This window comes from Condylura cristata, unplaced genomic scaffold, assembly GCF_000260355.1.
Source record: "Condylura cristata isolate star-nosed mole 26May11 unplaced genomic scaffold, ConCri1.0 scaffold00005, whole genome shotgun sequence".
Taxonomy (NCBI): Eukaryota; Metazoa; Chordata; class Mammalia; order Eulipotyphla; family Talpidae; genus Condylura; species Condylura cristata.
In genome coordinates, this window is record NW_004567106.1 from 23,378,748 (window position 1) to 23,391,874 (window position 13,127).

Consider the following 13,127-nt stretch of genomic DNA (forward strand, 5'->3'; position numbering starts at 1 on the left):
AATTCTCCAACCTCCTCCTCCTATCACCCCACCTCCCTGGAAACCCTAGTTCTATCATCAAAATCCATTGGTCTGTTATTTTGCTGTATTCATTTGCTTTGTTTCTTTATACTCCATGTGTTGGTGGTATCATCCAATATATATCTTTCCCCTTCTGACTTCACTTAGTATTAATACCCTCATTCTTTCCATTTTTCTATAAATGACTGTATTTCATCTTTTTAATAGCTGACTAGTATTCCACCGTGTGTGAGAGTGTGTGTGTGTGTCATATCTTTACTCATCTATCAATGAACACTTAGGTTAGCCACTCTCTGCAATTATATATACATATGTGTGTGTGTGTGTATCTATACCTATACCTATATAATATATATGTATATATCTTTGAATTAGTGATTGTATATTCTTCAGCTAGATATCAGGAAGTGGGACTGCTGGATCCTGTGGCAGTTCTGTTTTTTTGTTGTTTGGGGTACCTCTATACTGTACTCACAATGGTTACATCAATTTACTCTCCAGCAATGTGCCAACAATGTACAAGAGTTCCTTTTAGCCACATCCTTGCCAACACCTGTTCCTAGTCTTTTTATGTAAGCCATTCTCACAGGTGTAACATGGTAAAACTTTTTACACATTAGTTTTCTTATAGAGACGAAGAACCTGCTTTAGACACATAACTTTCCTACTAATTGAATTACTTATCAGGTGTGTTTCATATATTTGCATAAAAGTACCAAAGTGGGGCTTCCCTGGTGGTAAAGGAGTTAAAGTGCAGCATGATGAAGCTATCTGCAGCCACTGCAGCATATTGGATGCCTGGCCAGCAAGGTGACCCACTGGTGCAGCAGACCTCTCTTCTCTTGCCTACTGCTCCCCTCAGCGGTGTATTTCAGTCAATCTGCTTGTTCTGTTTCCCACTCTGTCTTTGGTGAATCCTCTCACCCCCTTCATCTCTGATCTATACTCTGGTTCTTGTATGCATAAATAAATCAATCTTTTTAAAAAAGAATGTACCAAAATGAACAATTGCTTATAATGTTGGAATGTACTCTGATTAGAGTTCTGTCTTCCTTTTCACCAAAATATCAATTTGCAGATTGAACATGGAAATGTGGTTCTTAATAAAAATATGCCATTTACATCAGGAAATATCAAATGGGCCAAAGAGGTCCTTGAACGACTTCAAATGTTTTGGTCAAGTTTTGCATCTCTGCATTACCTGTAAGTAGTAAAATTATCCTAATGATACAATTTTTAGAGGTTAGTGAGTTGTTCATTTTAGCATGCAAAAAACCATTGCCTAATTAAATTCTTTTCATTGGCTGGGCTCATTGAGAGGTGGTATTGCTATACCTTTAAAATATTTTTAATGGGATTCTTAAATTTCCTCTATTTCCATGTTTTAGGTACTTTTACTTTTCACCCACAATATATGTCTCTTTTTGTTAATTTTTTCTTCAGTAATTAACACACTTTTTTTTTTTAAACAGACTTTGTACCCTTTTCTCTGTAGGAGTTACTGTCTTGTTACTGGCATTTAGTAAATCACTAGAATTTCATTCATTTCCTAGCTTGATTGTTTAAAGCAAAGCCCATTCAAAGCATCACTTAGTCGTTATTTCTCTTCCTGATGTTTCTTGTATATTATGTTTTTCATTATGTATTTTGTTATTGTAAAGTTGTTAGCTGAAATCTATCAAATATGTAGGCAAGTAGAAAATCTATATTCCTACAGATTCCTGGAAAGTCCTGAAGAGGCCTTAGTTTATCAGCAGTATGTTGAAATGACAACTTTGCTAGATCAATTTGAAAGTCATATCTATAATGAATGGAAAAGTAATGTGGATGAAATCTGTGAATTCAATTTGAATCAACCCTTGGTTAAGTTCAGTGCCATAAATGGTCTTCTCAGTGTGAACTTTGATCCAAAGGTAGGGATTTGCTGTTTTTAAGATATTTTATAGGTGCCACTTATTATTGTGTATGTTTCTGATAATTCATTGCTTTTATTTTGGAAAATGTCTATGATATAGGAATATAACCATAAATGACTTCTAATAGATCTTTGTTTTAGCTATTTGTTTTCCGAAGTCTATATTAACCCCTATTTTGCCTTATATTTATTTACCACTCCCAGCTTCAGTGAATAATAAGTTACTTGAAAGCCAGGTCCATTTCATTTCCTTTTTGTTTCTGCGTGGCTATCATAGTTTCTGGCACTTGGGAATCCTTACTAAATTGAAGTATTCAGCTAACAATGTTGATAGTTCAGCTGCATTTAATCTTTAGACTTTTATCATATGTTTTTTGACTTCAATTATATTTGTAGCATACACACCAGTATTTCTAGTTAAATTCATCATATAAGTTACATATTGGAGAATCCACAGAATGTAAGGAATGAATGACTTTCTACTGTTCTCTGGCAAAATAAGGGTACTTTATCATAATTTTTTTCAGAGGGACAATAAGTTTGAAATCATCAGCTATATTGATGGTAATTCTTATAAAACAGTTTTTAGAAAAGCAAACAGCATATAAATGTCAAACATTAATAGCTACATAATTCAGGTGAAAATTACCTTATTGAACAAATTTTTTTGTTCAACAGAAATTCTGTTTCCTGAAAAAGTTCATTTTCTCAAAATTTCATTATATGCTATATAATAAAGTACAGGGATTTTATGGTAAGTGTGTGTATGTTTACATATGATGTAATACATGCACATATGTATTTATAAACATATGTAGAAGTGTATATTTTAAATGACCTATCTCCAAGTCTGAAAACTTGCTAAGTATGAGGTGCAAAATAAGCTTCTCTTTTCTGTTTACCTACATGAATATGCTTTAAAGAATATCTACTTGTCAGTTTCTATGACAAAAAAAATAGTAAAATCTCTGGTTGAACTTTTGGACAGTAAAAATTAGATATTCCTGTTTAGTGGTTGCTTTCTTTCCCAGAGGTCCAGATTTATATATTTAGGAAGTAGGGAAGTTTTCCTCATTAAGTTTGATAATCATAATTTGCCCTCAAATTCTGATGTTTCCCAAAAATTTTGAAATATTATCACTTAATTTTATTTCTAAATAGCACCTTATTTGACCAAGAGAACTAAGGAGTCCTTCTCCTTCTGATTTTATAAAAACAATTTATAGAAACTAAATTCCTCAGATGTTTTTAGAATAATTTCAATGATTCCACCTGAGGGTATTGTAAAGATACACAATAATATCGTTACTTAACCTATGGAATGATAACTTGAGAGCAGCTGGGCTACCTTGTTAGGCATCTGTGCAATCACAGGATCTGTGATTTAGGAATGCAGTCAGTGTGCCACAGCATGCTATATGCATTCTCATAAATCAATACTGTGAAAATTGAACATTAAAAGCACAGGGCTGGTAGGGAAACTGGGGGCAAGAGGTGTAGTACTCAAAAACCTGTGTCAGAGACACATTAAATAACAGGAATTTAAGAAATAACAGTTGCATAGCTTAATATTTTAAAAGGTTAGGAATGCAAAAATATTGTAGTAAATGACATTTCCTCTTGAAAAAAAACCTGAAATTTGGGCTGCAACTTGTGCATTATTGTGAAGTAAAAGGAGGCGTGTCTGAAACTAGACAGGATCTTACAGTAAATTGGATGGCTGGGGCTTATCACATTCCAGTGAGCTGAGCTTCCTGATGGTCTTTTGAGGAGTGTCATAGCTGGGGGAGGGGGGGTGGTTGCATATTTCTAAACCTTTGGGTTCAGTTGGGTACAGTTTTCAGCACTTACCTAGTATTCTCGCTGATGAATTGTGCATAAGCAAAGATAAAATCTTTGATGTGCTCATGTTGCATCCAAACACGTTGGAACACGCTTGTGTTTTCTTAGTATTGTGACAGAACTAACGTTTCTAGAAGAAGACTGACGACCACATGTGGCCTTCCAGTCCACATTTTGATGTGCATCTGTTACCATCTTTTGTTCAAATTCTATCTTTATTATACCTTTATTATTTTTAATTACACAGCATAGGGAATGTGTAAGCTTTGCTTTTTAAATGCAGATAAGACAAATGCCTCTTTACTTTGACAATTTGGAAATGCAGTCATCATTGGAGGAATTTTAAATGTTTTGATTCTGTGTTAGAATGAGATTCTTACAGTATGTAGTAATCCTTGTTTTCTTTTAAAAGCTAGTGACTGTTTTGAGAGAAGTAAAATATCTCTTAATGTTGAAGAAGTCAGACATACCGAATTCTGCATTAGCCATCTTTGAAAAAAGAAACACTATCTTAAAGGTTTGTAATTTTAGAAATTAGTTGCATATTTTTAGTGGATGTATTTTGAGTTTTAATTGCTGACATATAGCCCAATAATACTACTTTGGTGCTATGGTAAAGTAACTTTAACGTATTTGGTGCTTTGTTTTGGGGTTTTCTTTGCTCAGTACATTGGAATTCTTGAACTTCTCGTGCAAGGATATAATACATTGAAACAGATTCTTCTGGAAGTTGAATACCCCCTGATTGAAGATGAGCTCAGGGCTGTTGAGAAGCAGCTCCAAGCAGTGGCGACAGGGCTGACGTGGCAGCATGACTGCTGGGGGTACGTGGAGCAGGTGAAGGTGACCACCACAGGGTTGCAGCGCCGGGTGGAGCACACACAGAGCAACGTGAAGGCCATCCAGCAGATGGTGAGGGCCTGGGCGCAGAGCCCGCTGCTTCCCAGGAGGGAGCACAGAAGGGAGGCCACCTTCACTTTGGAGGACAGAGGTGATTTGTTCACTAAAAAATACAAGCTCATCCACGAAGATGGCTGCAAGATACACAGCTTGGTAGAGGTAACTGCTTTTGTTTTCAAAACTTCTCATGTAGTTTAGAAAAGAGCAAAATATTTAAGCCGATAAAGCAGGACTCTTTCAGTAGACTGAATTTTCTTGTATGGTTTTGTTAAGCCCTTAAAATGGAGGAATTTATGTAATTTGCCTGTAATTTCTGTAACACTCACTACTCATTCTGAGGAAAGAATTTAGAATATGAGATATTTTAAAGAATCTTTGTCAGGATTACACCTTTGGATGCCTGCTGCTATCAGTCATCTTTCTAACCTCATTTCATGTGAAACTCAACCATCTCCTAAGGGTGGTAATAATAACACTCTAAATAAATACTTACATTATTAAAACACTAACAGCCACTGTTTATTAATTTAAGAGGTTTATTAATTTAAGAGGAGACTAAATAAAAAAACACGTGAAGGCAGAAAAATAAAACCCTCACCTACAAGTTTCCCTTGTATCATGGAACTTACATTCTAGTCAGAGAAGATAGAAAATAACAAATACTTAATGTCAATAATATGAGCAATAGTGGAAAATAAAGCAGAGATAGGGAATTAAGGAGAGTGTTTTACATGAGGTATTTGGAAAGACCACTTTACTAAGGTAACACTTCTACAGAGAATTGAAAGGAAAAGGGAATGTGGTGTGTAGCTATCCAGAGACAGGTGTTCCAGATGGTGAAAGTACAGTATCTCATGCACTGAGGCAGGTGCATGGTTGGCCTGAGCACCTGTTAGAGAGCCAGCAGGCCTGAAAGGAATTTTAGGTGATGATGTTGAGAAGCAATTAAGGGTACATCACAGCTGCCAAGAACTGTGGCTTTTACTCTGAGGGAAAATAGCAGCCAGAGACTCTGCTCAGAGTTTTCCCTGTGGCACATAAATGACAGGGGAGCTAGAAAGTGGTAGACAGGTAGATCATTAGGAGATTATTAAATAAACCAGGTGAGAAATGGTGATGGCTTAGGTCAGGGTCGTGGTGGTAAAAGCCACCATATGCTGGACGTATTTTGAAGAGCAAGCCAGCAGGATTTGCTGTGATGAGTTGAAAGAAAGAGTCAAGGGTGACTTTGACATTTTCTGTCTGAGCAACTGGAAAAATGAAATTTCCCTTGACTGATAATGGGGAAGATTGTGCTGGAGCATATTTTTTAGGGGAAAACAGGATTTTGTTTTAGACGTGTTATAGATGCCAGCCCAACATTAAATTTTGGGCAGGCTAGGATTGCAAATGTGAGTTTGGAGTTCTCGAGTGAGGGCCATCTGCGTGACCTACAGTTCAGCGTGAGGAGCATGTACATGATGTGAAAAGACATGCTCAGAGGGAGACCTTGTGGGGTTAAATTGTTGATAGAGATGAGGTCCAAGAATTGGCCTTACAGTCATCCCTGAGGCCAGGGAGAAGTGGAAGATCATGCACAGGATGCTGAAAGCGATGCCAGGAAAGTAGGACTACCACCCTATGGAAACCAAGGGGAAGAAGAATCGGCTACCGGTGCAGCAGAAGAATGACTGCCATGGTGTGAGGAAGTCAGGAGGGGCAGTGTTCTGGAGCCTGAGAGAAAAACACAAGTTTTTAAAGTTGCATATGGTTAACGTGTATTGAGATGCATAGCAAAAAGAAAAAAAAAATGAATATGAATTTCGAAGTTTCAGTTTCAAAGCTTCTAAGGTTATCTGAAATTTGAAAGAAAGTTTTCATTTTCTCTACTTAACACCACTTGTTAGGGCAAAGAGTTTTTCCCTGCCTCCTTGGATTATTGCCATATTAGCAGGGTAGGACTACTGCTACAAAGCGCTACAAATGGGGTGTTTTAAAATAGCAGCAGTCTATTCTCAGAGTCTGGAGGCTAGAAGTCTAAAATCAAGGGGTGGGCTGGATTCCCACAAGGCCTTGCCTAAGGCCTGAATAGCTTTGAGAATACCTCTGAGAAGAGGTATTCTGATATGTGTCTGGAAATTTGTTTTTTCAGTAGTAATAATTTGTTTTTTAGTAGTAATCTTTGTCAAGCCACTAACCATTCTCAGTTGTTCTCTGGATTGCTGTGGATTATCCTGTAACATTTAGGACACCTTTCCAGCTGTTCATGCATTTTTGCTTTTTTGCAACTGGACTATACCAGAATAAAAGGGCTCTAATGTGATGTGTGCACCATGAGTTTACAGGAAGGGCCTAGGAAACATAGCACTTGATTGCTCCTGTGATCTTTAGCTGTCCTAGAACAGTTTTGGAAATTTCTTCATTTAAAGGCAGTGTCTCAGAAGACAGAGTCCCAAGGCATTTGGAGTTAGTGACAGTAAGGACTAGAGCCCAGTTAGAATACATCTAGAATGCTTTAGGATCTAGTGTATTACTGATCAGCATTTGAAGATAGCATTCCTTCTCTTGATTTTTTTCCTTTAAGAATGACTTTTGAATATATTTTGTAGTTAAACTAAATGTTACTATATCCTGCTTTGATCTTAACTATCTAGCTTAAGCTTCTGTAACTTGGCATTTGAATTATCCCTTTAAAAATAATTTAAATGGAAAGCATTTTTAAAATAATAGTTTATTTTTACATCATTTTGTGTATTTTTTCATCCCAGTTGTACTCCCTCTGGGCTTCCCATCACCAAATCACCCATGTGCCATCACCATAGTCCAGTGCACTTCCTCCCCCCACAGTTTTTGATCCTATTCCCCACTCCACCCCTGTAACTGTCTTTGGTATATAGTTGTTCATTGTTATTAGTATTTTCTCCCCTGGTCCTTTATACTCCTGCTATGAGTGAAACCATCTGGTATTTTTCCTTTTCTTTCTGGCTGATTTCACTAAGCATGATCTTTTCCAGCTCCATCCATGGTGCTGCAAAAGGCATGTGTTTCTTTTTTTGGTTGCTGAGTAATATTCCATTGTGTATATGCACCACATCTTTTTAATCCAGTCATCTACTTTTGGGCATTTGGGTTGTTTCCATGTCTTTAAATGGAAAGCATTTTTATATTCATTATTTATATTAATTTATATTTATATATTTGCAGGAAAATAGGAAGCTCTTCAATGCCAATCCATCTCTGGATACCTGGAAGATTTATGTAGAATTTATTGATGACATCGTAGTAGAAGGCTTTTTTCAAGCTATAATGCATGACTTAGACTTCTTTCTAATGAACACAGAAACACAGTTGAAACCTGCACCATTTTTTCAAGCACAAATGATCTTAATGCCCCCAGAAATTCTGTTTAAACCTTCCTTAGAAAGAGATGCTGGGGATGGCTTCTATGATCTAGTAGAAGAAATGCTATGCAGTAGTTTCAGAATGTCTGCCCAAATGAAGCGAGTAGCAGGACATCTGGAAATAGAAAATTACCAGGTATTTGCACTATAAATGGCCATCAGCTTTATATTGGTAGTTCTAAAATAAATTGGGATGCTGAGGAGCAAAAGAAAGAGAAGTTAGAAAAAAACAGTTTTTGATAATAACAGCCACACTCCCTTTGAAGGATTACTTTGAATAATGTTATGCTGCAAATAATTGATAAAGTAAACTGATTTTAATAAGTGCTTGGTTTTCCTCTCTTTTAGAATGACATGGATAACATGTTAGGTCTGGCAGAGGCCAGGCAGGAAATAATGAAGAGAGTTGTGGATGTTGTTAACAAAGTCTTGGACTTTAGAAATACCCTGGATGCCTATGCTTACCTCTGGGTGGATGACCGGACTGAGTTTATGAAGCATTTCCTTTTGTATGGCCAAACTTTATCATCTGATGATTTGGATGCTCACACCAGTGAAGAAATAGCTGAACAGCCACCGACCCTCGAACAATTCAAAGAACAGGCAAGATAACCCCTTAGCATTTAATGTAGTTATTGGCTTGAAATTAAATTAATTAAATTCTTATTATTTTCTAATTTCAGATTGACATTTATGAAGCTCTGTACGTTCAGATGAGCAAGTTCGATGACTTTAGAGTGTTTGACAGTTGGTTCAAAGTGGACATGAAGCCTTTCAAAGTGACCTTGCTGAACATTATTAAGAAATGGAGCTGGATGTTTCAGGAGCATCTTTTGAGATTTGTCATTGACAGGTAGTCCTTTGTGCATTGGTATTTATATTATAATTTTTAACCCCTGATTGCCTTCTAATTGCCAGTTTTATAAGTGGAGATAACAAGTAATGTTAATTTACTTGTTATTATGAAATAATGAAAATAAGATTTTCAGAAATCTTGTACTTCTAAATAATGTGCTTAATTTGTGTCATTGTATGGTGTGTGTATATATTTAATAGTCTGAATGAGCTACAAGAATTTATAAAGGAAACAAATGCTGGTCTTCAGAGAGAATTGAGTGAAGGTGATCATGATGGGTTAGTGGACATTATGGGGCATCTCCTGGCTGTGAGAAGCCGACAACATGCTACTGATGAGCTCTTTGAACCACTAAAAGAAACCATCACACTCTTAGAAACCTATGGCCAGAAGATGCCTGAGCAAGTCTACATTCAACTAGAGGTAAGTGTAGTGGTAAAATAGTCATAACCCCCTAAATGAGTATCTCTTTCAGCCAAATTCTTTATGTGCATTCTGTATAACAACCTCATAACCACGTATACTGTAGACATTAATGTTTTCATTTTATAGGTTAGGCATCTAAAGCTTAAGGTCACTGAAGAATTTCTGAAGATCACACAAGTAGTATAACCCAATCATTCAACACTCAAATCTAGTTTGGTTTCATACCAGAATACAGTCAACTGCTGTGTTTCACTGCCTTTTTGTTAGGAGAAACTTAGAGAGCCTGTGAGTGACTTTATGAGTCCCATTTTTACCTTTTATATGTAAGATCTTTCATACATAAAATATATCCAAACTCTGTTTCATTTAAATTGCTTATCCATTGAGGCACATTTACTATTTAGAAACATATTGTGGACATGTTACAGAGAAACCAAACAGAGGGTAAGATAAAGACAGACTTTAAACCCTTGAGAACTAACCATAGATTTGAGGCATGCAGAAGAGGAGGGAAGGAAGGGGGTGGTGGAGTGAAAAGGGGAACAGAGAAAATGGGGGTTGGATGCACATGGACTATGTTTGCTTTGGTGTTTGGAGAGACACAGTGATCACAGCTGAGGGAAGAAATCCTCTGTTGTCAAAAAAAAAAAAATAACAAGAACATAAGAAAATGGTACTTGGTTTTTAAAAATTATTTAAAAAATAATAATCAGTGATTCCCATTAAAAAAAAAAAGGAAAGCCCAATTTGAATGGGAAAATCACTGTGTTTTCTAAATAGGAGTTCTGTGCCATCCTCCTATTCCTGTGCTTTGGAAGAATTGGTGGCTTCTATGTATCAAACAACAAAATCTGTCTTTTTAGTTACAACTGAAACCATGAAAAAACATATCACAGTGCAGGCTCCATTCACTTGTCTGTATTGAAGTTCTATAGGTAGTTAGGTCTTTCCATCAACCACTAGCTTCCAGACTAGGCTGACATACAACCTTGCGAATGGGATCAGTGCTCACACTTACTAAAAACTTACTGTGTCCTACTTTAGTCTTCAGAGCATGGACTGCAACTCAAATTTGTTTTGAAGTACTGTGCATCTATCCATCTGCTTTCCTCAGAGCATGATTCTCTCTATTAAAATATCCCTTAAGCTCCATCATTTTAGAAAAAGTTGTCTGTGTTTCTAGTTTCTCACTTTTCTCTTTTTGATTTGAGGTTATATTCCCAGTTCCAGAACATAAAAGTAGCCATGTCAAAGTATGTGCATTTTGTACATTTACAGTATTGTGCAGGTCCCTACTGTATGTAGTTTCAAAACATTTTATCACTCCTCCAAGACACCCTATACCCATTAACTGTCATTCTCCTTTATTTCTGTCCCCCTCACTGATCTTTTTAGCTATCAACAATTTCTTTTTTTTGGTCTCTGTAGATTTATGTGTTATAAATACATCATATAAATGGAATACACAGTATGTTGTCCTTCATTTTACTTGGCACGGTATTTTTTTTATTGAGGTAAATTTGATTATAACTCTGTACTGGATCACCCCAACATATGTCTAGATCACACCATGCCTACCACCAGGTTTCCACCCACTACCATCCACTCAAAGCCCCTCCACCCCCCGGGCCCTCACCCCCTTCCCCTCTAAAAACCACCACTCTTTGTCCGAATCTAGCGGTTTCTTTTTGTTCTGTTTTGTTTGTTCATTTGTTTATTTTCCTTATATGAGTGAAAGCATATGTTTGTCTTTATCTGATTTATTTCACTTATTGGCACAATATTTTTGAGGTTCATTCATATTGTAGTAAATATCACAATTTTGTTTCTTTTTATGACTGAATAATATTCCTGTGTGTTTGTGTGTATACCACAATTTAACATTTAATCCACTGATGGACATTTGTGTTATTTTCATCTTTTGACAGTTGTGATTGTACTGCTGTGAAGGTTGACAAATGAATGTGTTTACTTTTTTCAATTCCTTTTGGAATATGATGTTTAGGAGTAGAATTACTGGGTCATATATATACTTAATGCTTTGAGGAACTACCAAGCTTTTCACAAGGACGGCTCCATTTCATATCCCTATTTTATTTTTTGAGGATTAAGTGCGACAATCTATTTATTAGTGCTATCTTGGCTGTACAAATACAAAGACTTACACAAATTGTTAAATTTTGTTTAAGTATAAAACTCTCCTTAGAACTGAAAATCCTAAATAAGGTATATGTATATGTAGATACATAACAACACTGAGATTAAATAGAGAAATGCTATACATGTTGGCTTGTAGAAAGATTTGGATATCTTTGAGTCAGACTGTAGAGCTTAAAATATGAAACCCAATATCTTAAGCCATCGATAAGGAGGATTTTAGTTACAACCTCTAGAATATGTGTTATGAAACTTTGGCACAATACCTCATCTTACAGCAACATCAAAAATACTAGACTTTTCAAAAAGAAAAAATACTAGACTTATCAACATTTCAAATGGGGGACATTTTTAGTTATCTTTTGTGTTGCTATGTCAGTAATTTAGGCTGGTCAGAGGTAAAACTAAGATTTGTAAGCAGTATAAGTTGCATATGGAGGATATCCTGATTTTACTTAATTAAAGCAACTCATGATAGTTACTCTGTATTTCTCCAAATACTTGCTTGTTTTTAGTCTTATGCTAAAAAGGCCTTAGGCTTGAATGGTCCTCATGTCTTATCTACAATATGCTCTGACGCTAAGTAACCTACTAATCTATAGAGTTTACCAATTCCTGTCCCTGCTAAAAGCCTTTCATCAACTACTCCCTAGCTCCCTGAATACTGCCCAGTTTCCTTAAGAGTTTAAATTCTCCCTCACCCCATCTACTGTGACTGAAAGAGATTTAAGGGTCTGGATCCATTAATGTGATCTCTGTGGCTTTCCAGCCATCAGCACTGAAGGAAATTCATATGGTAGATTTTTGGGGGGTGAATAGGAAATGCAAAATGAGACTGCAGGCAATGATGCAGTTTTGAGGGGATGAAGTATAGAAGTATACAAGATGGGACAAGTAGGTTCAGAGCCTAGGTCTCCTGGTTCTTGATCTTTTTGGTCTTCCTGACATTGTGTTGACCCACAGGTGTTTTGAGTCCATAATATGTATGGGCTTCCTGGTGGAAGTTAACACATTCTGTCATGTGTGATCTGCCAGATGTAAAAACATTTTATGTCAAAGAGTGTGTGTTATATTTGCAGCACTCTCCCACCACACAGATACAAGTTATACTTAGCGCAACACACTCTTTATAATTGGCAGTTACTGAATCAGTCATCAAATATTTATCGAGGGTTACAACATAGTCTTTAGAACCTTTGATTTTTGTACTTCAGCCACTCAAGTGGAGTCCCATCACCATGGGTAGTTTTATGTGACAAAACAATTTCAGTGTCCCAGGAGATGACCCAGAGAAACACTGCTTTGTTAGTCTGGACACAGGGAATGCTTTCAGCAGTAATTATGCACAACGGCTCTTCAGAGAAAATAACTTGGTGTCCTCCTATTTTCATTGTATGTGGAAGAGCAAAGTTGAGTTGCTACCTGAACTATTTATTGCTTCTCTTGTCCAACATCAAGTAGGAATTAACCTTTCCTTCCTTTTGCCTCTTCTTACTGCAGAATCCTAGTCATTTAAAATTAACCTCAATGCTCAAATTCTCCATTGAATCAGAATACACACACAGCTTTAGGAGCTGGAGGAATGCAGAGGATGAGACTGATTAACATTTTCAGTTCCCCCCCTTCCAGA

The 13,127-nt window shown here is 36.5% G+C and overlaps 1 protein-coding gene across 1 annotated transcript in view; it reads left to right on the forward strand.

Annotated features, from left to right (window-relative positions):
- DNAH11 (dynein, axonemal, heavy chain 11) overlaps positions 1-13,127 on the forward strand; it is a 256,915-nt gene that overhangs the window by 34,851 nt on the left and 208,937 nt on the right. The window contains 8 exon segments of the mRNA XM_004676758.2: positions 1,100-1,224; positions 1,739-1,934; positions 4,191-4,295; positions 4,445-4,837; positions 7,862-8,194; positions 8,407-8,661; positions 8,742-8,911; positions 9,115-9,337. Of these exon segments, the coding sequence (XP_004676815.1) occupies positions 1,100-1,224; positions 1,739-1,934; positions 4,191-4,295; positions 4,445-4,837; positions 7,862-8,194; positions 8,407-8,661; positions 8,742-8,911; positions 9,115-9,337 (1,800 nt within the window).